Raw genomic sequence first — 22,230 nt, forward strand, 5'->3', positions numbered from 1 at the left:
AGGCAATCCTCCCTGTAGGCACTCAGGAACCAGAAGAGCAGGGCAGCAGATCTTGTATGACATCCTTATGACATCGATTGCTGGCATATTTGCATCAAGACACAGCTTTCTGATGTCTTCTGTCTCAGCCAGGGCAGTGTATACACCAAGGGTGCGATAGTGATAGATTTAGGTTGTTTTCTGCAGAATTTAAAACCCCGGAAGGACCACACACACGAGTAAAGTTTCAAACCCTTTGCAGGTTCGTTTGATTCAGGGAGATGCCACCTGCTATCCTGGTCCTTGGGCCTCAGGGGAACTTGTCTCCAGTGTCACACACTAGCAACTGCAAAGGTGCAACCCCTAACACCTCAGCAGCACTTCCCTTCCGTGCGGTGTTAATATATCCTGCAAAAGGGTTCCTGGGTGGGACCACAACATCCATCCATCAAGGGCAATCAGCAGCCGCAGGCTTTCGTGTCCCCCCCTCCCCTCTCCAGGCGAGGCTCATTGCAGGGGAGTCAGCAGAAATACTTCAAGTCTCCTGCTGTCTGCGCTGGAAGGAAACTGAAGTTTTCCGTTTCCCCTCCGCTCCATGCAGTTGCAGCCAGACACTGCGGGCACATGGTTTCTGAGAGGGCTGCTCCCCCCAGCTGCCCAGGAGCAGGCAAGGCCAGGCATGTGATGTGCATTTATTCCTAGGCAGTGCTGCTAACTTTGCAGTGGGAGGTCCGGTCTCTCCAGTCCAGACTTAGACCGACGCCTGTTAGCTGTGGGGCCTGGAGTAGCTCCCCTGGCCCGACCCCACCCACTGTGGCTCAGCTGATCTGTGCCTGGGTGCCCAGCCGTGGCCGTTGGAGTTGGGGTGAGTGAACTGCGTGGGATGCAAGAGTCAGAGCGGAGTAAGTAGCCTTAGGATTTTTGATGTGTTTGGTGCATTGCAAAGCCTTGGGGATCATTGCAGAAAAAACCCATGTGTGTGTGCAAAGTATCAGCGTCCTGATTATATTATATCCTGCAAAAGGGTGTGTGTGTCTGTGTATGCCGCATCTGGGGAAGGGTAAGGTAACAACCCCACCCCTTGCTCTATAGCAAGGGATGCCCCACTTGCAAAGGCTGATGAAAATGTAGGTTAGCAAAGTGCTTTGCCTGTCCTGGCTTTTGTTAGCAAAATGCGCCCTTGCCTCCCTTCCTGCAGGGTGATGGGTCCCTTCGTGTTTGTAAAGCCTTTAAGGCAGGGGGGTCCCAAACTTTCCCCCCTGTGGCCTACCTGTGAGGCCTGGGGCGCACTCTTAATGCTTCTCGAGGACAATTATCCCTGTTAAGTGTTACATCCATATAAACCATACCACTGTAAATAAACAATGAACGTTTCCTTTGCATTGTAATACAAACAATTGTTATGCTAGAAATCCCTAGTGCTCCGCCCTCAGAGAAATGCCACAAGATCTTCGAAACCAAACAGTTTGAGTAAAACCACACTTTAAAAAAATGTTGAGAGTCAAATGGGGTGTTCAACACATAATTTTGTATAAAAACTGAACACTCAGCAACATAACGGTGTTAACAAAATTGTTGACAAACACATTGTGTGGTTTGATTTTAAAACAAAATCGGCGTCCAGCTTTGGACACGATACTGTGTTTTCAATTTTTTTTAGCATAATAGCTACATTTCTGTGCTGTGTAAGTAAAGGCCCAGTCCTATTCTCTACTAATTAGAAAAGAATCAAATATTGTAAATGCAAATATAAAATAACGTACAGATCAGGAGTCATCTTAATGTGGTGGCTGTGCCAGCTTCTCCTTGCACAGTTTTTCCAGCTGGCGACATATGTTAGTGAGACTCAGCCTGATCTCATCTTCAATTTTCAGCATTTCAGCCAGCTCAGAATGCAGGCAGGGAGTTGCTAGGGGCTGTGTGCAGGTCAAGGGATATCTCAAGGTGCAGATGGGACAGCTGGTGGATGTGTGCAGAGGTGGGTGTAGCTCAGGATGCAGGGATGGGGTAGCTAGGGGCTATGTGCAGACAGGATGGTAGCTCAGGGTGCAGGGATGGGGTAACTAGGGGGTTGTATGGGGGCCATGGGGGTAGCTCACGGTGCAGGGATGGCGTAGCTAGGGGCTGTGTGCAGACAGGGTAGTAGCTTAGGGTGCAGGGATGGGGTAACTAGGGGTTGTATGGGGGCCGTGGGGGTAGCTCACGGAGCAGGAATGGGGTAGCTAGGGGCTGTGTGCAGAGATGGGTGTAGCTCAGGGTGCAGGCAGGGAGTAGCTAGGGGCTGTGTGCAGACAGGGTGGTAGCTCAGGGTGCAGGGATGGGGTAACTAGGGGGTTGTATGCGGGCCGTGGGAGTAGCTCACGGTGCAGGGATGGCGTAGCTAGGGGCTGTGTGCAGACAGGGTGGTAGCTCAGGGTGCAGGGATGGGTTAACTAGGGGTTGTATGGGGGCCATGGGGGTAGCTCACAGTGGAGGAATGGGGTAGCTAGGGGCTGTGTGCAGAGACGGGTGTAGCTCAGGATGGTGTAGCCCAGCCGTGCACTCAGTCCCTAGCTGGCACAGCGTGGGCATCTCCACTCCTTGTGGCTGTGTGCGCGCTGGTCCAGGCCATGCCTGTCCTACACAGTTACCGTGGCCACTGGCACCCAGTGTTTCGTGGGCACCATGGACTACACCTGTCTGAGCCTGGAGGGCGTGGTGGCCATTACCCAACCCATATGAGGAAACTGCCCTGGACACACAATGGTTGGCGTCACTGCTGGCCCCACAAAAAAGCCGCTGCCCATGATGGCAGAGCACCCAGGACTGTGTCACGGCCCACAGTTTGGGAACCCCTGCTTTACAGTTTGTAAAGCGCGTTTTGCTCCTTGGCGGGAAGATGGGCCATTGTGGAAAGGCAGACCAGGCAGATCGGAGTGCCAAGGGTTTGGCTTGTAGTCCTGCCCACCGACCCTGATTATGCTGGGTGCTGTGTGGAAACAAGAGACAGCCAGTTATTCAGGAATTGCTATTCTAGCCTTACTCCTGGGCTTCCTGAAGGCTATGTCTACAATAGCACTTTTGTTGGTAAGACTTTTGTCAGTGAGGGGTGTGCAAATCACACCCTGATCGACAAAAGTTAAGCGCAGACATGGACAGCGCTGTGTCATCTGGAGAAGCTCTCCTGCAGGCAGAGCTACCGCCTCTCCTTAGATCTGTAGTGTAGACATAACCTTATTCCAGAATAAGGGCTTTTCTACAAATCCAAATTAATCCAGTGTAAGGTAACATGTGAATTTAAAGCAATAAAGTATTCCCGATAAACTCCATGCGTGGATGCTCTCATTCCAAACCCTACCTTAATCTGAATTAACTGTCAAGTGTGGACAAATCCTAAGTGTACAATTTGGAAGTCCACAACTTCTATTGGGAAAGTTTCAAACAAAAGGCTTCCCCCACCAATCTTAAATAAAAATGGAGTATTTATAAAAACGGACCTTGTCCCTGTGCTCAGCCTGCCTGGGCATTTTACGTGTTTCAAGTTCCCTATTCAAAAACTGAAGTAATTGTTCCCGGAATCAAATGCTCTATTTTGAGAGGCAAGTCAGTGTTGCCTGCTCTGGTGGTTTTATTGCAATATTTCCTGTTTGCCTTAAAGCTCCAGCACTCAGAGAGAAGTGATTAGTTGAGAATCTTCATTTTCATTAAAAGACAAAATGGTGAAATTGTGACCTGAATGCACCCTGAAGGTCCAGAAAACAGACGGAAAATAGAAAGAAGCCCCCAAAATTATTTATTTTTGAAAACATTTAAAGATTTGGGGGGCCTGACTCCATGATTTTGGAACCTTTGGGGTCAGCAGTACTGCATGTGTCTTTTGAAAATGAATGGCCAGTCCCGCCACCCCTGCTCTCAAAGTGCTTTATAAAGGCACAGAAGTTTCATCATGCCCACTCTACAGGCGGGAAACTGAGGCCCAGAGAGGGGATGTGAGGTCACAGAGTGAGCCAGTGCCAGAGCTGGAATAGAACCATAACCTCCCACTCCCAGGCCCTGCTGTTTTTTGTGGCGTCCAGTTTGTTTTCTAGTTCCTGTCCCATTTCTCACAATGCAAATAGGTGACGTCAGTTTCATTTTTGTTTATGGTCAGTTTCACTTTCAGGCTCTTAATGGGCCAGTGTTTGGACTGCAGAGGGCAGGACAGTGTTTATCTATTTCAAACAGCTTTCGCTGGATTTTTGTATGTGCAATATCCTTTCTACTGGTCATAGTTTTTATAAAAGCTTCTATTTACAGTGTGTCTAGCTGAGGCCAAATTTAAATCTGAGGCATCCATTTAAAATTGCATGGGATAGTTCTGGGCGGTGTAATGAATGAAAGTGGCTAAAAATAACAGGCCCCAGGCCCCTCCTGGGGCTAAGTACAGTCAGTGCTTAGCACCTTCAGTAGGGGTGGAGAACAATCTGCAGTGTGCTGCAGGTCCAGGACTGGGCCCATGGGGGGTTTTGGGTGTGTTCTCTGAAGGACAGCAAGTGCCCTCCTAAGGCCAGTGCTGTGGGGCAGGGGAGGGTTTTCCATATTTCTTGCTGCAGACGCTCAGCATAATGGATTGAACTGCCAGAGTTGCCCACACCAGTTTGCAAGACTGCTCCTGTGAATGAAGGCTGTAGGATCAACCTCTGAGGCCCAGTCAATGGACAGTTGGTGTCGGTAGCCTTTGTATCAGGTCTTTGGTCGCCTGTCACCAGTGCTTTTCATCCGTAGTGGGAATGGTAGTTAGGGGACATGCTCTGGAGCTGTTCCTGAAGACGTGCAGTGGATTTCCATTAAGGGCAAGTGTCGTGTAGGCTCCACACAGCCACCATCTGAGAGCTGGGCCAGTATAAACTCATGATGAGCAGTAAGGAGGCTTCTCAGTCAGGTTCCTCCAACTCCATTGAGCCAGCTAGGCTGAAAGCCACCCCCTATGAACCTGTGGAGACAGGGCCTGGAAGGGGACATGACATGTGCTCTACCACCCTATGGTGCTCTCTCACCCTGTCATTTGGTGACTCTGGCTTACCTACTAACAGAGGACTCTCCTGTTGACCAATATATGCCAGTCTAATAAACAAATATCACATTATCAATATGTACTGTTTGGGCTAAGTATATCAATATGCATTAAACACACAATAATTTACTCCTGGGGGAATTCTGCACCAAAAAATTAAGAATTCTGCACACAATATTTTAAAATTGTGCAAATTCTATTTGTCAAAATAACACTACATAATCACGCCGGTTTCAATTATTTTGGTAATTTATTTCAAAATACCTATCAGCAAGTATGTCTATAACAGTACAGACCGACATACAAAAATTCCCCCAGGAGTAGAGAGTTAAAGAAACCCCTATAACAATCCAATTACTCTCTCCCTTCCCGCCCTGAGCCTAGCTGGAGGGGTGGGAGACACCCATAACCCTTCCCCCCAGAGCCCAGCCGCAGTTCCCCCCCTTGTCCAGACGCTTGCTCCCTCCCCCACAGAGCCCAGGGATCCAGAAGGAGAAACAGACTGATGCTCGGTCCCAGGCTGAGTTTTTTGTGCGCCATACTCTCCTTCCCTCAAGGCATTCTGGGAGCTGTAGTTGTCAGGATCCCTCTAGCTCTCTGCCCCCAGCAGTGTCGTCTATGTGCTAGTGGCAGCTAGCAGCACTGCAGCCCATTTCTGTGGGGGAAAGGAAATTCCGAATGCACAATATTAATTTCTGCAAAATTCTGCATTGCGCAGTGGCACAGAATTCCCCCAGGAGTAACAATATCAACATACAGTAGAACCTCAGAGTTGTGAACACCTTGGGAATGGAGATTGTTCGTAACTCTGAACAAAACATTATTGTTGTTCTTTCAAAAGTTTACAGCTGAACATTGACTTAATACAGCTTTGAAAATTTACTCTGCAGAAGAAAAATGCTGCTTTTAATCATGTTAATTTAAATGAAGCAAGCGCAGAAACAATTTCCTTACCATGTCAAATCTTTTTTTAAACTTTCCCTTTATTTTTTTAGTAGTTTACATTTAACACAGTACTGTGCTGTATTGGTATTATTTTGGGGGGGGTGGGGATGGTGTCTCTGCTGCTGCTTGATTGTGTACTTCCGGTTCCAAATGAGGTGTGTGGTTGACCGGTCAATTCTAGTGTTCATAACTTTGAGGTTCTACTGTACCATTAGATTATATTTCAAGTGGTTACATGGCCTGAACTGGCCTCTGTCTTTCTATAATCCTGTACACTTGTGCTGAGTATCCTACAGCAACTTGCGTTAGCTGAAGTAAACTTTGGCCTAAGTAGATAGTAAAACTGTCAGGAACAGAACATGTGGATGTTTTACCACAGTAACGGGTAGGGAGTTACTCTCACTGACCAAACTTGGAATTGTTGGGAGATGTATATATATTTATATTTATGTAGTAATATGTTATAGGTTATTGAGGCCTGGTATGAATGACGCGTGCTTGACATGAATACATGTGTTGTAAGTTGACAACTGAAGCAAGAACTTAAGGTCAAGGACTATTAGAACTGTTTGTGCAAAAACAATCTATGTTCCGAGAAAAATACGGAAAATCGGCAGAAAAGGAAACAGTACTGGCTTGACTGATACACAATTGTATAAGAATTGGAGGAACTGGCATGTCTTGGATCATGGCGGCCTGCCCAGGGTTGTCTCTTTGGAATTGTGTGGGTAGAAGGCCTAGTAAACAAAGACGAAGAACTGACAATGTGACGGAATGGACTATAAATGATTGCCTATGATTTCTGCAAATTGGAGTCGCTTATCGATGCAGAGTCCCATGTGGATATAGATGTGGTTTTCGCCGGCTCCCTGCATCTTATGATCCGATGATTGGAAGGAATCTCAACTGGCCATGGGGACCATTCTAACCTTTGGACTCTGGTCTAGTATGTTTGGGGTGTGAATGTGGAGTGAATAAGGTTTGTTTTGTAATCAATAAAGAGCATTTAGAGTATTATATACCAACACTGTGTCCGGTATCTGCCTGCTCCCTATCCCGTAGGGAGACCTCTTTTGCGAGTCTAACAGAATGTCTGTCTCAAAGATAAGGACAAGATATATGAGTTTTCTGCGCTGGTACAAGCCCAGGGCATGCCTTCACGCCCTGGGCATCTGGAATGCCTGAGTTCAGAACGGAGAGCTAACAGATACAGCATGGTACCGAAAAAACAAGGTAGAAAGATGATTGGCTAAATCTAGCCTCAGATGATGCATACGGTGTCTTGTTTCTTGTGAATAGGTTGGACAGAAAAGGATCGCTTGGGGGGTGTAACTTTGGACCCATGCCTTCTTTGTAACCACAGTGCATGAGCCTGCTTCCTGGAAACTGGTATCATACTGAACCTTTTTTCCTCTGTTCCACCGTTACTGACTTTGAGCCATAAATCTAACTGACCGGTTATTTACTCTCTTGAGTATATTTCATAACAAGCAATTGACTGTACGGTTTACCAACAAACTGTTGCATAATTCCGATAAGAGAAATCATGGAAAATGAGTAGCAGCTGACTTTGGTGTGGCAGACAGGTCTGTGATCCTACTGAATTTTAGAAAACATGCCCTAAGGGCAGGGAAATGTACTAAAGGCAAAGCGAGGAGTGTTACCGAAATGGAAAAGGAAGTCGGTGGAGCTAACCGTCAAGCTTCAGCGGTGATAAACAAGTGGGGTATGAAGGGCTGAGGTCTGGAGGGTAGTTTGGAAATAGCGGGACCCTCTCACTACCCCTGCCACTGAACTGTTCTCTGGGCTGGGGATGTGTGGCCTGTCTGTGCTGATTGATTGATTGAGTTATGTGGGATTTCAGTTGTTAATCATCTGAACTCACAACACATTTCCCTCCCCACCCCTTTTCTCCCAGGGCTTGAACGTGGAGGGGTTTCACCTTGAGCAACAGGATGTTCCCCGGAAGAGGGCGCCCAAATGGTTTCTTCCATGTAAGTGGCTTTGGAGGGAAGGAGATGGCAGAACCTGGTGCAGGGGGCGGAGGTGGGACCATTGCAGAATCAGCTTGTTCCATGGGGGACAAAGAGTTAATTTCCAGATGGTTCAGCGAGCCCTGGATCTGGCTGGGGAGAGGGGGGGAGTTGTAAACATGGACAGAACAATAAGGTTACCAGTGACAGGAGACACCTGGTTTTCTCCCTTCTCAGTCTACTTTCCTCTCTGTCCAAGCAGGAGTGTGTATGGGGGAGGGAAATGGTGGTGTTCCACCCAGTCCCTGCCCAGGCTCCCTGAATAGCTGGGTTGTTTCCACCAATGCAACCCAGTAGCGAAATGGCTGCTGGGGTCAAATATTGTACATCCCCCTCATTCGGCTCCAGAGTTAACGGTCAGTTGAGATGAACTTGGGGGCCAGTCGCACCTCTTCTGTAGCTACACAGCAAGCTCTATCTCTGGTGTAAATCCACTGTCTCTGAGTCTCCACCAGGCTTTGTGTCATGGCACTGGGAACAGCTCTAGCCTTCCTACATCAGAAGCTGCACCTTTGGGGGTCCTGCTGACTTGTCTCGTGTTTGCTGGGATGCTTTGGGGTGGGAAGAACGTGTGGAATAAGAGGAGTTTCAGTCTAGCGGTAGGTTAAAAATGTAGCAGTTCCCACCCATGTAACTGTGCCCCCCACGATCCACCTGCTGAGAGGCAGCAAGGAGACCGTTGTCACTGAGGTAAAGGAGAAGATCCTGCCTCCCCATGTGCCATGCTCATTGCTACCCTCACCCCTGTGCCACATGTCTCATCTTTGCAACCCTGCCCTCAGGACATCAGCCCCTCCACCTACCCTGCCGACTTTCTCAGGGATGACGAGGGCATGGGGTGGGCGCCCCAGGACCGTCAGGAGGCAGCCAGCTGGGATTACCGACACGGGAGACGCGAGGAAGGCTTCAGGGACAGGTGGCACTCGGTAAGCGGGTCTGGGCTGAGCCTGGATGGGTGTTGTGTCCAGGCAGAGTGTGGGAAGTGGGCTGCAGTTGAGCTGGGGCTAGGGCATGAGCAGAGGACGTGGGTAGTGAGGACGATGCCCCGGGGAGAATTCCTGGAGCAGGCATAAGCAATCATTGCTTGGTCACAGCTCTGTGACCCGCATGCAAATGAGTGGAGCCTTCCTGAACCCAGGTGGAGTGGATGTTAGGCTGGTCAGGAAGACTGAGGCAGCGGGGTAGGGGATCCAGACTGGCTCTGCCAGAAGTCTTGATCTGGCCTTGCTTCCCAGGGGTCACAAACCCACCAAGCCATAGAAATAGGCCAAGGTGTTACACGCCCGGGCTTGATTGGTCCTTAGGAGGTGAGCCAGTATCCTTCCTGCTAATGCATCCCAGCAGAACATCTTAGGTGTATCGCCTGCCTCTGACTGCTGTTGTTCCAGGCCATTCCTGCCACTCGCTCCCATTGAAGCAGAGTGCCCTAGCAGGGGCCTGGGTGACTGGACACCTGGGCTCTAATCCTGGCTGTGCCACTGACTTGCTGTGTGACCCTTGGCAAGTCACTCGACCTCTTCTTGCCTCGGTTCCCCCAGCAGTTAATCACAAACAAACAGGGCTTGCCCACCTACCTCACAGTTAAATGCCCCAGATGCATCCCTTGCTACTGTGATGAAGCAGCAACGGTGAGGCACAAACAGTGACTGGCTGAGAAAAGGTAAATGGGTCACTCCTATTCACCTTCCTTCATCGCACAGGAGCAAGAGGACATTGATTAAAATTGATTGGAGCAGGTCCTTGTGTTTACAGTACACCTAATTAATCTGGGGCCTAGAGTTCAGTCAGGTTCAAAGGGGAATAGACATTTACTGGTGGGGATAATGTGAATATTTGCAGTTACATTCCACAGGATAAAAAGACCACATAAAGGCTACAAACCTTCATGCTTCAGGGTACGAGACAGTCGCTAACTGATGGGGTCAGGCAGAAAATTCCCCTCTGGGCCAGTTATTCCATAGTGTTCATTGCAGGGGTTCTTGCACCTTCCTCTGAAGCAGCTTGTGCTGCTCACTGATGGAGATGGGATGCTGGAGTAGATGCCCCCTCCCGGATCTGATCCAATCTGGCAATCCCTATGAATGAGACCTCAGTTCCTGTGACACAAGGGCAGGTCGTGCATCCCCATGTGTCTCACTCAGGACTGCCCTCACCCCACGTGTTGGGTCTTTGCAGCCCTTTTCCCGAGACATCGAACCCTACCCCGCTGACTTTTACGGGGGTGACAAGGGCAGACGCTGGGCACCCCAGGACCATCAGCAGCCAGCCAGGTGGGAGAACCAACCCAGGAGGCACGAGGAAGGCTTCAGGGGTGGTTGGCACTCGGTAAGTCCAACTCAGGGGTCCAGGCTGAGCCCTGGTGCACCGCTGTGCTCACACAGACAGTGCAAGGGCTGTGAGTGGCAGGGAGAATTCCTGGTTTGTTTGGAAGTGAGCAGAGCAATCTCTGCTTGGCTGCTCGAGTTGGTCACGGCTGTGTGGGGGGAACGCCCATGAACGGATCCTTCTGGAGGGATAGGAAGTGAGGAATTCAGACCCCAGTATTAAGGGAGTCAGGAACTAACCGTCGGAGGAGGTGGGGCAGGTCAGGAGCACAGTGCAGACAATGGGGAGCCCCGGCAGGGTCTGAGGGTCACCACTGCCTCTTGCTGATGTCCTGACCAGCCTCTGTCACCCAAGGGCTATGAAGTCTGGGGGCAGGCCATGGTGTTACACTGGTGGGGGCTTGACTCTCTCCCAGCAAGAGCAAGGAGGGGAGGGGAGATGATCAGGCTTGTGGGGATTAGCAAGGGCCTGAAGTGCTAATGCCCCCCACTTGAAGGGGGGCGGGCAGAGGAAGAGGATTGCCACTGGGAGAGAGAAAGGGCGAGAGGCTTCTATCTGGACCCAAGACCCCTGTCCTCACAGGTGGTGTTCCTCTTAGTGCTCCCGCTCCAAGCCATCTGGTTTCGTACAGTTCACTCCGTGTTCTGGTCTGGAGTTTAGAGTAGGGGCCTGGGCGTGAGGACACCTGGGTTCTGTTCCTGATTCTACCACTGGCTCATTGTGGGACCTGTGGCAAGTCGCTGCACCTTTGTGCTTAGGTGTCACCCTCTGGAATAGCGATCCTCCAGCTGACACCCCTGGGAGCTCCCTTTGAAACCACCCCGCCCACCTTCCCTCTGTGATTTAACAAGGAGGGAACCCCTGAGAGACAGGTGTAACATAAGAAATGGGGGAGACGGTAAATCGGTGGGGCCTGCTGACCTTCCCAGCTGGTCCAAGAACAAGGACACAGCCAACGACCTTGGAAGGAAACTGAAAGCTCCTAAAAGGAGACACTGTTTAGTCTGGGGATATAAATTAACCTGTGCAACTCATTGCCGCAGGGTATCATACTGAAGGCAAGAGCTCTGTAGGATTTCCAAGAGGATGAGACATTCATAGGGGCAGTGAGCTTCCACAGGTGTAGTCCATAGGATAAAAATACCATGTAAAGGCTACAAACCCTCAGGCTTCAGGGGACGAGACAGCCACTAACTGATGGGGTCAGGCAGAAAATTCCCCTCTGGTCCAGTTATTCCATAGTGTTCATTGCAGGGATTCCTGCACTTTCCTCTGAAGCAGGTGGTACTGGTCATTGATGGGGACGGGATGCTGGAGTAGATGGCCCCCCTCCCTACTCTGATCCACTGTGGGAATCCTTGTGAATGAGATCTCTGTCCCTGTGACACACGGGCAGGTCGTGCATCCCCATGTGTCTCACTCAGGACTTCCCTCACCTCACGGTGTTGGGTCTTTGCAGCCCTTTTCCCAAGACATTGAACCCTACCCCGCTGACTTCTATGGGGGTGACAACGGTGGATGCTGGGCACCCCAGGACCATCAGCAGCCCGCCAGGTGGGAGAACCAACCTGGGAGACATGAGGACGGTTTCAGGGATGGGTGGCACTCGGTAAGTGGGGTCTGGGTTGTGCCCATGAGAGATGGGCAGCGGTCAGACTGGGGTTTGGGGGGGGGCAAGAAATAACACTAGTATAATCTCTGCAGGGCTGATAGTGCTGGTTACAGCTCTGGGGATCTCAAGTGAACGGAGCCTTCCTGTGCTGGACAAACCAGAGGGAGTTCTGGTCCCACCCTGGAAACTCTGGGCGAAACACCATGTAGTCTGTCCTCTGTCATGTTCTGCAGGAGACCTGCTGGAGCTGATTTCTTTATCACTGTACACAGACTCTCATGGGGCGCACTGTATGTTGGTGAATCTGGCAAGTCTGAGCCTGCAGATCTAGCCATCTGTCATTTGGCTCTGCCCTGACCCAAGCACCTAGCTCCCTTCACTGACCCCTGGAGCATGACCCATGCACATCCATGTCCTGATGGTTCTTTGCTGAGGGACTGGTGCTGAGCAAACATGTCCCCAGTGTGCATGCACCCCCCTCGCCCCTCTTATACTGCACTATGGCTGGTGCGTTGTCTCCGACTGCTGTTGTTCTGAGTTGTCACATTTCATAAGAGTCACTTCCAGAGAAGTAGCATGGTCAACTGTATTAAGCAGGTGACTGGGAACCAGGACACCTGGGTTCTATCCCCAGACCTTGGGAGGGGAGCGTTGCCTGGTGCTTAGATCAGGTGACTGGGAACCAGGACGCCTGGGTTCTATCCCCAGATCTTGGGAGGGGAGTGTTGCCTGGTGTTTAGATCAGGTGTCTGGGAATCAGGACGCCTGGGCTCTGTTCCTTGCTCAGGAAGGCAGAGTGAGCAGGTCTCCCCCTGCTCTGCCTTGTTGAGCGTCTGCAAAGCATCCAGAGTCACCCTGCTGCCCCCACAACCTCTGTAACACGTGTCTCTTTTCTCAGGCCACGCCACCTAACCAGCACTGCCCAGAGTCAGTATCAAGGGAGGAACATGGCAACTCCTGGGACAGGCAGGTGTCAGCAGGGGAGGCGCTTGGGTGGCAGCGGGAGCAGGGTGTTTTGGCTGGTGGGGATGCTGGGATGGGCCTATTGCCTGGGGAGCTGAGGTTCTGAAATTCCAAGGCTGGCCCAACAGAGAGGTTCGCTGAGTGAGCTGGATCCCAGGTGAGGGCTGCCCAAAGAGCACATCCAACCCCTGCAGTGCTGGCGTGACCCCCGTTCTGCACTCAAGTGATCCCAGGATATCCCACTTTTCTCAGGCTCATCCCTGGCTGGCCTGTTGCCATCGCTGTCGCTTTCCAGCTGTGACAGTCCAGGGAGAACCACTCTAAGGAGGATAATCTCATCTGGAGGGAGAAGGGGAAGGACACGGGTGGGGCTGCCAGGGGGTAGATACCAGGGGAAGGAGGAAATGAGCGTGCTGGCCTGGGGAAAGGTAAAAGTAGCGGGCCAGCCCTGGAGGTTGGAGCACCAGAGTGGGATCTGAATGCCAGAGGAGACCTGGCTCTGCCTTTGTCTGGAGCCTCAGATGGGGGTTGGCTCAGAGAGAAGCTACTCACGGGGCCACCTGTTCCTTCCACAGGGAGCAAGACTTCTTCCCCAGGAAGTACCATGGCCGCGGCTGGAAGCATCACCGCGGTCCTTTCCGAGGCGGCTACCGAGGGAAATTCACTCCTCACTACCACCACTTTCAATCTTACTCCTCCAAAGGTCAGTCCCTCGGGGATGGGGGTGCCTAGGCCATATGCCACATGGGCTCCTCAGCCCCAGGAAACAGCCCCTGGGTGGCAGTGCCCCATCCCGAGCTGCATTCCAGTGGCTCAGCACTGGGTGAGAAAGTCCTGCCAGTTCTGCCTGCCACCGAGGTCTCTCTAGCCTGGGAGCAGGGCCTGGATCCCCAGGGATCTATTGCAGGGGTCCCAGAAAGAGCTGCAAGCAGGGCATTGTGGACCACAGCTGCTGGCATGTGGCTCTGTTAGGAGAAGGATTCAAGGGTGGAAGGAGGAAGCCTGAAGCCCATAGGAGAGGCTAGATGGCAGAGTCTGCCTGGGCTGAGGAGTGGCCCAGGAGGACCCGTTTGATTTTTCTCCACTCAGCATGGGCTGAGACTGGAGGGCAGAAGGCGTCTCAGTGTTAAAACCAGAGCTCCTGCCCCTCACTCAGGAGGAGGAACGTGGCCCAGCCGCCGAAGGCCCAGCATCCCTGCTGCCCCCTGGTTCTGTTTGCCTCATTCTGTCTCCATTGGTCTCTTTGCAGAAAAGTTCAAGTCGTCCAGGTCATCGGCCTCCCGCTCCCCAGAGAGATTCTCAGTGGTAAGAGGAGAGCGGCGTGTCTCTGCTACCTCTCTGTCGGCTGCTTCCCACCAGGAGGGCGGCGGAGGGGATGAGCTGGGTCCTGGGGTCTAGTCCCTCAAGCTTCTCTGCGCCCCAGCTGGGTAGGGGGCCGAGGAGCCGGTGGGGAGGAAGTGGTTTTATAACCAACCTGCTCGTCGCTGGGGTTCCTGCTTGCGCTACCTGGCCAGCCCTGGAGGTTGACTGCCTGTGGGTATACCAAGCAGACACAGGGTGTGCACCCCCCAGGTGTGACTAAATCCTCCCCCCTTACACGAGCATGTCCCAGTCAGTGGGGCTCCCTCAGCGTAACCGAGGGGAGAACTTGGCCTGTAGTTGCTGTGGAGCTGCTTGTGGTAGGCATTCCCCAGAGCAGCAAGCCCCGTAAAGCTAGATCCCGGTCGCCCCCACCCCCATCTGGTGAACTGCAGTCTGGAAAGACAGGCTGGTGCCTCCAAAGCTGACTGAGGGATTGGGATTTCTGGTTCCTGCGGCAATTGAATACGGACTGGGCAGCCAACCCCTGGAGGTGACTTTGGGAAGTCTGACCCGCTGTCTTTCAGCCAAGGACCCTTTGTGGGCCAGGGAGGGGAAGGGAAATGTCCACAGTCTCGCTGGAATTCCCAACCACAGCTAGAAAAACCTGCAGGCTGTTAGCCAAGGACAGGAAGGCTGGACCAGTGGTTAGGGCCTGAGCCTTGGAATTCAGAGATGTGGATTCAGTTCCTGCTCTGCCGCAGTGTCCCTGTGTGACCTTAGGCGAATCACTTAGTCTCTCTGTGCTTAGCCCGACCTCGCAGAGGTGTGGCGAGGATAAACACACTAACGTATCTGAGGGGCTAAGATACGGCCGTAATGGAAGGCCACAGGAGGACATGAGTGATTCCAGCCTCTGCTCTTTTTCCTTCCTACAGTCGAGTAGAAAGAAAACTGTTTCTTCTAAGACAGAGAAAACGAAATCAGCAGCACCCAAAAAGCCTGGAAAATCCAAGAAAGACTCTGCAGCTCCAGTGAAAGAACCCAAACCGCTCCAGGTCAAGGGCCACAGGGAGGGGAGGGGTGGGGCAGAGAACGGGCTGGTTTCCTGGGCAATGGATGGGTGTCAAGGACGAAGTTGTGTCCTAAGTCCCTCAGGTGTAAGGGGATTTATGTGACACTCGGATACTGCATAGTACGGGGAGAAAGGCGGGTATTGTCCCTGCCCCAAAGAGCTTCCAATCTAAGGTGGGGCCATACATGAAGATAAGAGGAACAGCCCATTTCCCTAGGCACTTTTTGGTGCCTACTCACTCTCTTAGAGCAAGATCACTGTCTTATTGGAACTTCTTTTTCCCAGCATGCCTTGCTGGGATTGGCCCTGTATATTTGGCAAAGGCAAGCGGCAGCAACCTTACCAGGGCCATTTTGCAGCAGGCTGCTGCTGGCTGCCCCGCCCTCTGTTCCAGCAGAGAAGTCCCTAGTACGATTTCCCCTTTCATCTCCTTGCTGAGTGCTCAGTCAAGTTCTTGGAGACACTGAGATGAACCTCAGGCACAGCAGCAGCCTGCTAGGAGGAGATTCAATTCCCCTTTCTTGGACCTAGGTACAGACTGGCAATTGTTCTGCTGTAGCGAGGGTGTGAATTAAGTGCTGGTAAAAGCTGCTGGACTGGCAGTCTTATGCCCATCTGTAGCCTGGGCAGATGAAACGCAAGCTCACCAGTTTGCTATCCTCTTCTGATTGTTTAACCTCCTTCCCTCATCCCATCTGAAACCTCTGTAGGTCCAGCTGGACGCTAGCCAGACAGCCACAGACCCTTCCAGCCAGGCCAGCTCTGCACTGGATACTGAACCCCCAGCTTCACCCGAAACCACAGAGGATCTTCATCCCTTGGGAACGGAAGGAATTGAGCTGGTAGGAACTCACCTGGCTCTTCTCACTCTGCTTGCAGCAGATGTGTTGGTGCCCTAGGGCATTGCAATAGCCTCCACATGCTAAGTGCTGTATGTACCTGTAACAAAGGGACACTTGCTGCCCAAAGGAGTTTGCAGTCTGAGGAGGACAGGATGGGATTTGGTTCCCCTTGTCCCTACGTGTTGCTTCCTTTCACTCGCCCACCGTGACTTGTGCAGGGCTCCCCTTTGGATCTCAGAAGCAGCCCCGCATCCTTAGTGATGGCTGTGGCAGCACAGCAAGGAGGATATCAAAGCAGCCAGTGTGAAGGATTCTGGGGAGCCTCTTCCCCTTTAATCTTGGGACACTTTGCCAAGACTCACTGTAAAGGAGGCTAATGATGATGTCAGCTTTTTGTGGCTTGGGCAGCTGTCTGGGGGGAGTTCGGGCTGAGACCCACCAAACTCACTTCACGCAGGGCACCGGATGGCTCTGCATCAATAGGCTGGTTTTCAGGGGGAGCCTGAATTCTCGTGCAGCAGCAAGCTGGAAATCGTACACAAGGAATGTTCTGCGTGCGTCTCTGCAACACTCCCCATTGCAGAGAGAAATGGGATGGGGGTGGATTTTATTCCGGGCTTCTCCAGTTGCTGAATCTCCTCTAGAACCACAGATTCTGATTGACTGTCAGCATTTCCAGAACCACTGTTCACTCCTGCACCCACACTCCCATCCTGCCCTGGGACTGTCCTCATCTGTTTGAAATCTCTGCAGGTCCAGCTGGGGGCCAGTCCTGAGGCTGCAGACAATCACAGCCAGGCCTGCTGCATTCTGGTAACTGACTCAGTCCTGGCTGACACCCCAGAGGATCTTTGTCTCCCGGAGGAAGAAATCAAGCTGGTATGAGCTAATCCTTCCCCCCTTTCAGCTATTCCCCAAGGTCAGATGTGTTGGTGCTCTGGGGGGAGATGGGATTTGAAGTCCCTTCCTCATGCCCACCTGGCATTGATTGACAGTGGATTGCCATTAAGTCCCAAACACACCTCATAAGCCTTGGCGCCAGCTGCAGTGGTGCTTCAAAGGAGTTTCCAAGACAACTCGTGCAAAAGTTTGTGGGTAGCATCTGCATGGTCCATTCAGTCCTTTGGACTCTGCTAAGGCAGTCCAGGACACAGTTAAGTGCAACCAAGGGGGATGATGGGGATGAGGACATATGTCCAGCAGTAGCACTGTTACATCGCTGGTGACGTCGAGGTGCAAGGCTGCTCAGATAGGAGTCTACCCCCTCCCCTAACTTGGGTCGCAAGTGCGTTTCATGTGTTCTGTGGTATGGAATAGGAGGCAGTGTTGTCTAATGGCTAGAACACTGGACTGGGATGCAGGAGATCTGGAATCTGTTCCCAGCTGTGCCACTGGCCTGCTGGGTGACCTTGGGTGAGTCACTTCCCCTCCCCGTGCCTCAGTTTCCCCATTAGTAAAATGGGACTCATGATACTGATTTCCTTTGTCAAGCGCTATGAGCTCTAGGGATTAAAAGCACTAGCTAAGCGCTAGGGATTATTATTACAGTCGTCTTTGTAATGCTCCCAGTTGCTGTGAGACGTCAGAGGGATTTTATCCCTGCAGAATCTGCCCTGAAGCTGCAAAGTTTGGTTGCAGTGTTGGAGCTTCTGGTGCTCCTGTTTTGCTCATGCACCCACAGCCCCATCCTCCCTTGGGACAATCTAACTGTTCCTCACTCCATCTGAAAATTCCACAGGTCCAGTTGGAAGCCAGCCACGAAGCCACAGACGATCCCAGCCAGGCCGGCTCTGATCTGGCTGATGAGCCCCCAGCCTCACCTGAAACTACAGAGGAGCTTCATCCCATCAGAACAGAAGATACTGAGATGGTATGAACTCACTCTCCCTTCTCCTTCTCCTTGGATCAGATGCACTGGGGCCTTAGGATAAGGTGGGGTTTGATGCCCTCTTCCCACACATTACACACTTCCATTTGCCTGCCCCATCCCATGGAATTGATGCTTGTTCCCAGAATCCTCTGTGCTACCCCAGCCGTGCATCAGTGGAGGTAACAAGACTAACCCACGCTAAGGGTTCTGGGGAACGTTCCCACGGCCCAGCTTTGATTTGTCAGTGTCTTCACTGCCGCCATAGGAGGTGCCTCTGGAATGGCATAACCTCCCTCATCCCTCCTGCAATCTCCACAGCTCCAGCTGGAAGACAACCTGAAGGCCCCAGATCTTCTCAGCCAGGCTGTCTCTGCTCTAGCTGCTTTACCTCCAATCTGGTCTGAGATCACAGAGGAGCTGCCTCCCGTGGGAAAGGAAGAAATTGAGCTGGTATGAACTAAGCTGTTTGCCCCATTCTCCCAGGTTGGCACCCTAGACCAGGGAGAGATTAAAAGCCCAGCCCGCTTTTGTTTCCCAAAACAGCCCCAGAATCCTTTGCACGGATGCTTCAAAGCAGGTGCCAAGGCAGTAGATTCTGGGAAACATCCCCGTGAGCCATTAATTTCTTGGCAGCTTTGCTAGGGCTGTCCGTGGTGGTGGTTTTTGTACCAGGGGCGCCTGCCCACCGTGAACTGGACTGAGAGCCGTCAGTGTCTGTTAAGGCTGGTTCCCCACTCTGGCACTTCGAGCGCAGAAGGTGGGGCCCTGCAAGGATTTTAAAAATCAATACTGGCCACTCCACGCTTGTATTAAACTCCCAAAGTTACAGCTTCTCTCTGCCCTTGGATGGGTAGATGCTGCCACCACCCAAATGCAAAACCCCTTGGGACCCAGGAAGGCGCACTTGGGAATTCCTTCCTGTGGGATACCCTCAAGCCCTTTCATCCCCCCTCCAGGGAAGAGCTGAGAAAGAAAACAAAGGAAATTAGCTGTTGCCCCCAGCTAATTAAACAATATGTGCACAAACCTCTTGGGACACCAAAAATCCAATCCTGTTCTTAAAAAAAAGGTAAATTTTATTAAAAACAAAAAGAGAGAAAATACATCTGGAACTTAGGCTTTTGCTATATTTAAAAAACCCACTTACAAAAATTAAATGTCAAGAATAACCTTCTTGAGGTCCAGCTTCAAGGTTACAAGCCAAACAAAAAAGCATTTGGGGTTAGCACAGAGGAGTCCACAAGCCCATAAGACATAACCAAAAATAAACCTAATCACATCTTTCTAGACATTTTCCGATTCATGAGGAGGTTTTAGGTATGATCTGATGATTTCCATACCTGCCAAAAAGCTTTTTCCAGCAGAGTCCCAGCCCTGTCTCTGCTCTTTCCCCTGGCTCCAGAGAACAACAGACCAGACAAAGGGAAGTTTTTTCCCATTTTAAAAAATTCTAGCCTTCCCATTGGCTCTTTTGGTCAGGTGCCCACTCCTTTCCTTTTACCTGAGGACTTTTTAACCCTTTACAGGTAAAGCAAGTAGAGAACAGCTACTAAGAGGGATTTCATAGCTAACTGGCTGGCTGGGTGTCCATAAAAGGGAGCTACCCCACCTTCATTTACTACAATCTCCTTTCACATAAGGGACAAGAACAGCGATCCGACTGTAACGACTTTTCATCGCAGCTGACTTGGACTGGTGCCCGTTTCTGTCACCCCCTGTTCTTTTTTAAAGGGAAACTTCCTCTTGCTACCCAGACAGGAGGCTGGGGCAGGTGGCATAAAGCTCAGAAAAATGCTTTAAAATATTCTACAGCCATCCCTCTAATGCTCCCACTTTCACCAAGCAATGAGGGGGAGAGTTTATCCCTGGCTTCTCCACTCACTATTGGATTTGATTTTGGGGAAGATTTAATTTGTCAGTAGCCCTGTTTGCTCATGTACCTGCAAACGTCCAACCCTGTCTTCCCCCAGAGCAGGTTAACCTCCTTCCCTCACCCTGTCTGAAATCAACGCAGGAGCAGCTGGCCGCTCATCAGGAGAACGCAGGCTGTCCTTACCAGGCCTGCTCTGCTCTGGCTACCTCAGCGGAAACCATGCAGTACCTTCGTTCTGCTACCATACTGGCCAGAAAGGAAGAAATTGAGCTGGTAAGTTCTAACTGTCCCCTCTTGCTCACCCGGAAGCCGGGTCCGACCTAGATGCATTGAGGCTCTTGATGTGGCAGGATCTGGGTTTCCCTTCCCCTCGCAAACCACCTCTGTCATCTGCATGGCCTGCCCCAAATCCCTTGCAACAGCTGCAGTGAGGGCTTCAAAGCAGGTGCAATAGGTTCAGGGAGGGTGTTTCGTGTGTCTGCTATCCATGAATGACCAGTGTGATCCTGGGTTGGGAAGAGTGAGGTTAGAGGTAAAACCCCACCGCCAGCCAGGAGCAGTTCAGGACTAGGGAGTTTGGTGCCAGGAAGTCAGAGCAACCTCACTCCTAGCCCTGTCCTCCTTCTTGATTCGTTTTTGGTGCCTGTGGCCATCACTGTACGCGAAAAATATTCTTCCTCCTGGATTCACACTCTGCTGGAGAGTGGCTTAAACGGCCAGGGACTGGGAGCAGTCTGAGGGCTTGCCCTGTTGTTTAACACTCCCAGGTGACTGGCTGGCTGGCCCATCTGTCACCCTTTTAGCTGAGGCTCCAGAGCCTGACCCCTTGCAAGGTTCTCAGGGTAGCAAAGTGTTCTGGGCCGAGGGAGGGAATGGCCAGACAGGAGCAGGGAGAGGTCCTCGGGCTGCCCAGCAGAGCTTCATCATGCCAGCAGCCGGGATCAATGAAAGCGTATTATTGCCCTAGCCCTAGGGGGTGCGACTGGCCTGAGTCGTAGGGTGGCTCAGTACATCTGGGGGAATCTCGGGCACCCAGGTTGAGTTTAGGAACTTGCCTGTCCACCGCCTCATCTGACAAGCTCCCCTTCTCCCCTCCCTGCAGTCCTACCAGCAATCCAGCCTGGCCTTTGCTGTGGTGGCCACCATGCTGCTGCACAAAGAGCCCTCCATGGAGGCGGCGATGGGGTCTGCGCTGCGGGCCAACCTGCGGCAGGTCGGGGGCCACTGCCTGCAGGAGCTGGAGCGCTTCATTTGCAGCTACGACTCAGGCTCCACCCGCTCTTGAGAGACGGCACAGCAGGAGACATCTGCTCCGGCTCTGAGCCTGATGGGGGGGAGGAGGGGGGAGTGCTGCTGGGGACTGGGGCTGAAGCCCCAGCGGTGGTTCTGGCTGGGATGAGAAACCAGCAGCTGTGGACTTGTGCGGCTGCAGCTGGAGACGATGGAGAGGGAGCAGAGTCCCAGCGTGGAGGGCTGCAGTCCTGGTGCTGATGCTGGACAATGGCATGTAACAGGAAAGGGGCTGTTGGCTTGACATGGTGGGGGAGGGTTAGTAATTTGGGAAGGGGAGGGGAGGAGACAGCCTGGGGGAGGGCTGAGCGGTGCTAGGGCCGAAGGAGTCAGTAACCATGGGGATGGGTAAGTGGTGCCAGGGGCTAGGTACGGGGATTGTTGGGCGGGGCTGACTGAAGCCAACGCTGTGAGTGATGGGCGACAGCCTCCTCAGAAGAGCACTTGCAGCAGTTTCACCCGACCAGGATCGTGGCCCCTGAGCCTCATGGTTTCATTGAAGGAGAGGAGTCCCTGAAAGTCCCTGCTTGTCTTCCCTGAACTTTGAAATGTGTGTTTGTTTGTGGAGAAAATTGTTTTAACTCTAAAAAATAAAATGGCAGGTGATGGGCAGAGTGCCCCCTGCAGCTGCCCCTGTGCCATCAGCATTCCTGTGTAAAGGCAGCACCTGTTCGGTTGAGGCTGTTCTATGCTTGTTTCAAAACATTCAATGTAGGGTATTTCTCCCGTAGGAGGGACTGGTGGCTCTGCTTGGCGCAAGGTGTGATGCAGGTAGCTACAAGAGGTGGGATTTTTAAAGGAGCTAAGGGCTGGATTATTTTCAAGCCCTCAGCACCCAGTGTGCTGGGCTCCTCAGGAAATCTCTCCACTTAATTTTCTGTCTAAATTGGAGCTGCCTAAATTGAGCTGGCCCTAGGCCAGCTTAATCCTCAGTCCCACGCAGAAGCATGGCCACCCTGGTCCTCTGTGTTTGCAGTCCTGGACTCCCCACCCAGCTCTGCTGACGCACCTCTCTCCTGACTTGCAGCTCGCCTGCTCTTCCTTACCTGGGCTCCTTAGATCAGCCCTGCAGGACTCCCACCACCTCGTGTT

General features: G+C 51.9%; 1 protein-coding gene across 4 annotated transcripts; it reads left to right on the forward strand.

Annotated features, from left to right (window-relative positions):
- The first annotated feature begins 516 nt into the window (after nucleotides 1-516).
- LOC116817735 (uncharacterized) lies at nucleotides 517-21,782 on the forward strand. Of its 4 annotated transcripts, XM_075064906.1 has the most exons (15): nucleotides 517-881; nucleotides 7,875-7,950; nucleotides 8,772-8,915; nucleotides 10,165-10,314; nucleotides 11,774-11,923; nucleotides 12,825-12,892; nucleotides 13,465-13,592; nucleotides 14,139-14,194; nucleotides 15,127-15,246; nucleotides 15,974-16,105; nucleotides 16,859-16,984; nucleotides 17,844-17,975; nucleotides 18,294-18,425; nucleotides 19,990-20,121; nucleotides 20,951-21,782. In XM_075064906.1, exons 2-15 carry the CDS (start codon nucleotides 7,912-7,914, stop codon nucleotides 21,131-21,133), a joined length of 1,692 nt encoding a protein of 563 aa, XP_074921007.1. In that variant the 5' UTR covers nucleotides 517-881; nucleotides 7,875-7,911; the 3' UTR covers nucleotides 21,134-21,782. The 4 variants fall into 4 exon arrangements, with proteins under 4 accessions (XP_074921007.1, XP_074921008.1, XP_074921005.1 ...); XM_075064904.1 differs by lacking the exons at nucleotides 517-881; nucleotides 7,875-7,950 and having other exon boundaries at nucleotides 8,640-8,915; nucleotides 12,825-12,896; nucleotides 13,469-13,592; nucleotides 19,951-20,121; nucleotides 20,951-21,228; XM_075064905.1 differs by lacking the exons at nucleotides 517-881; nucleotides 7,875-7,950 and having other exon boundaries at nucleotides 8,641-8,915; nucleotides 12,825-12,896; nucleotides 13,469-13,592; nucleotides 20,951-21,227.
- The last annotated feature ends 448 nt before the right edge of the window (nucleotides 21,783-22,230 follow it).

This window comes from Chelonoidis abingdonii, chromosome 4, assembly GCF_003597395.2.
Source record: "Chelonoidis abingdonii isolate Lonesome George chromosome 4, CheloAbing_2.0, whole genome shotgun sequence".
NCBI lineage: Eukaryota > Metazoa > Chordata > Testudines > Testudinidae > Chelonoidis > Chelonoidis abingdonii.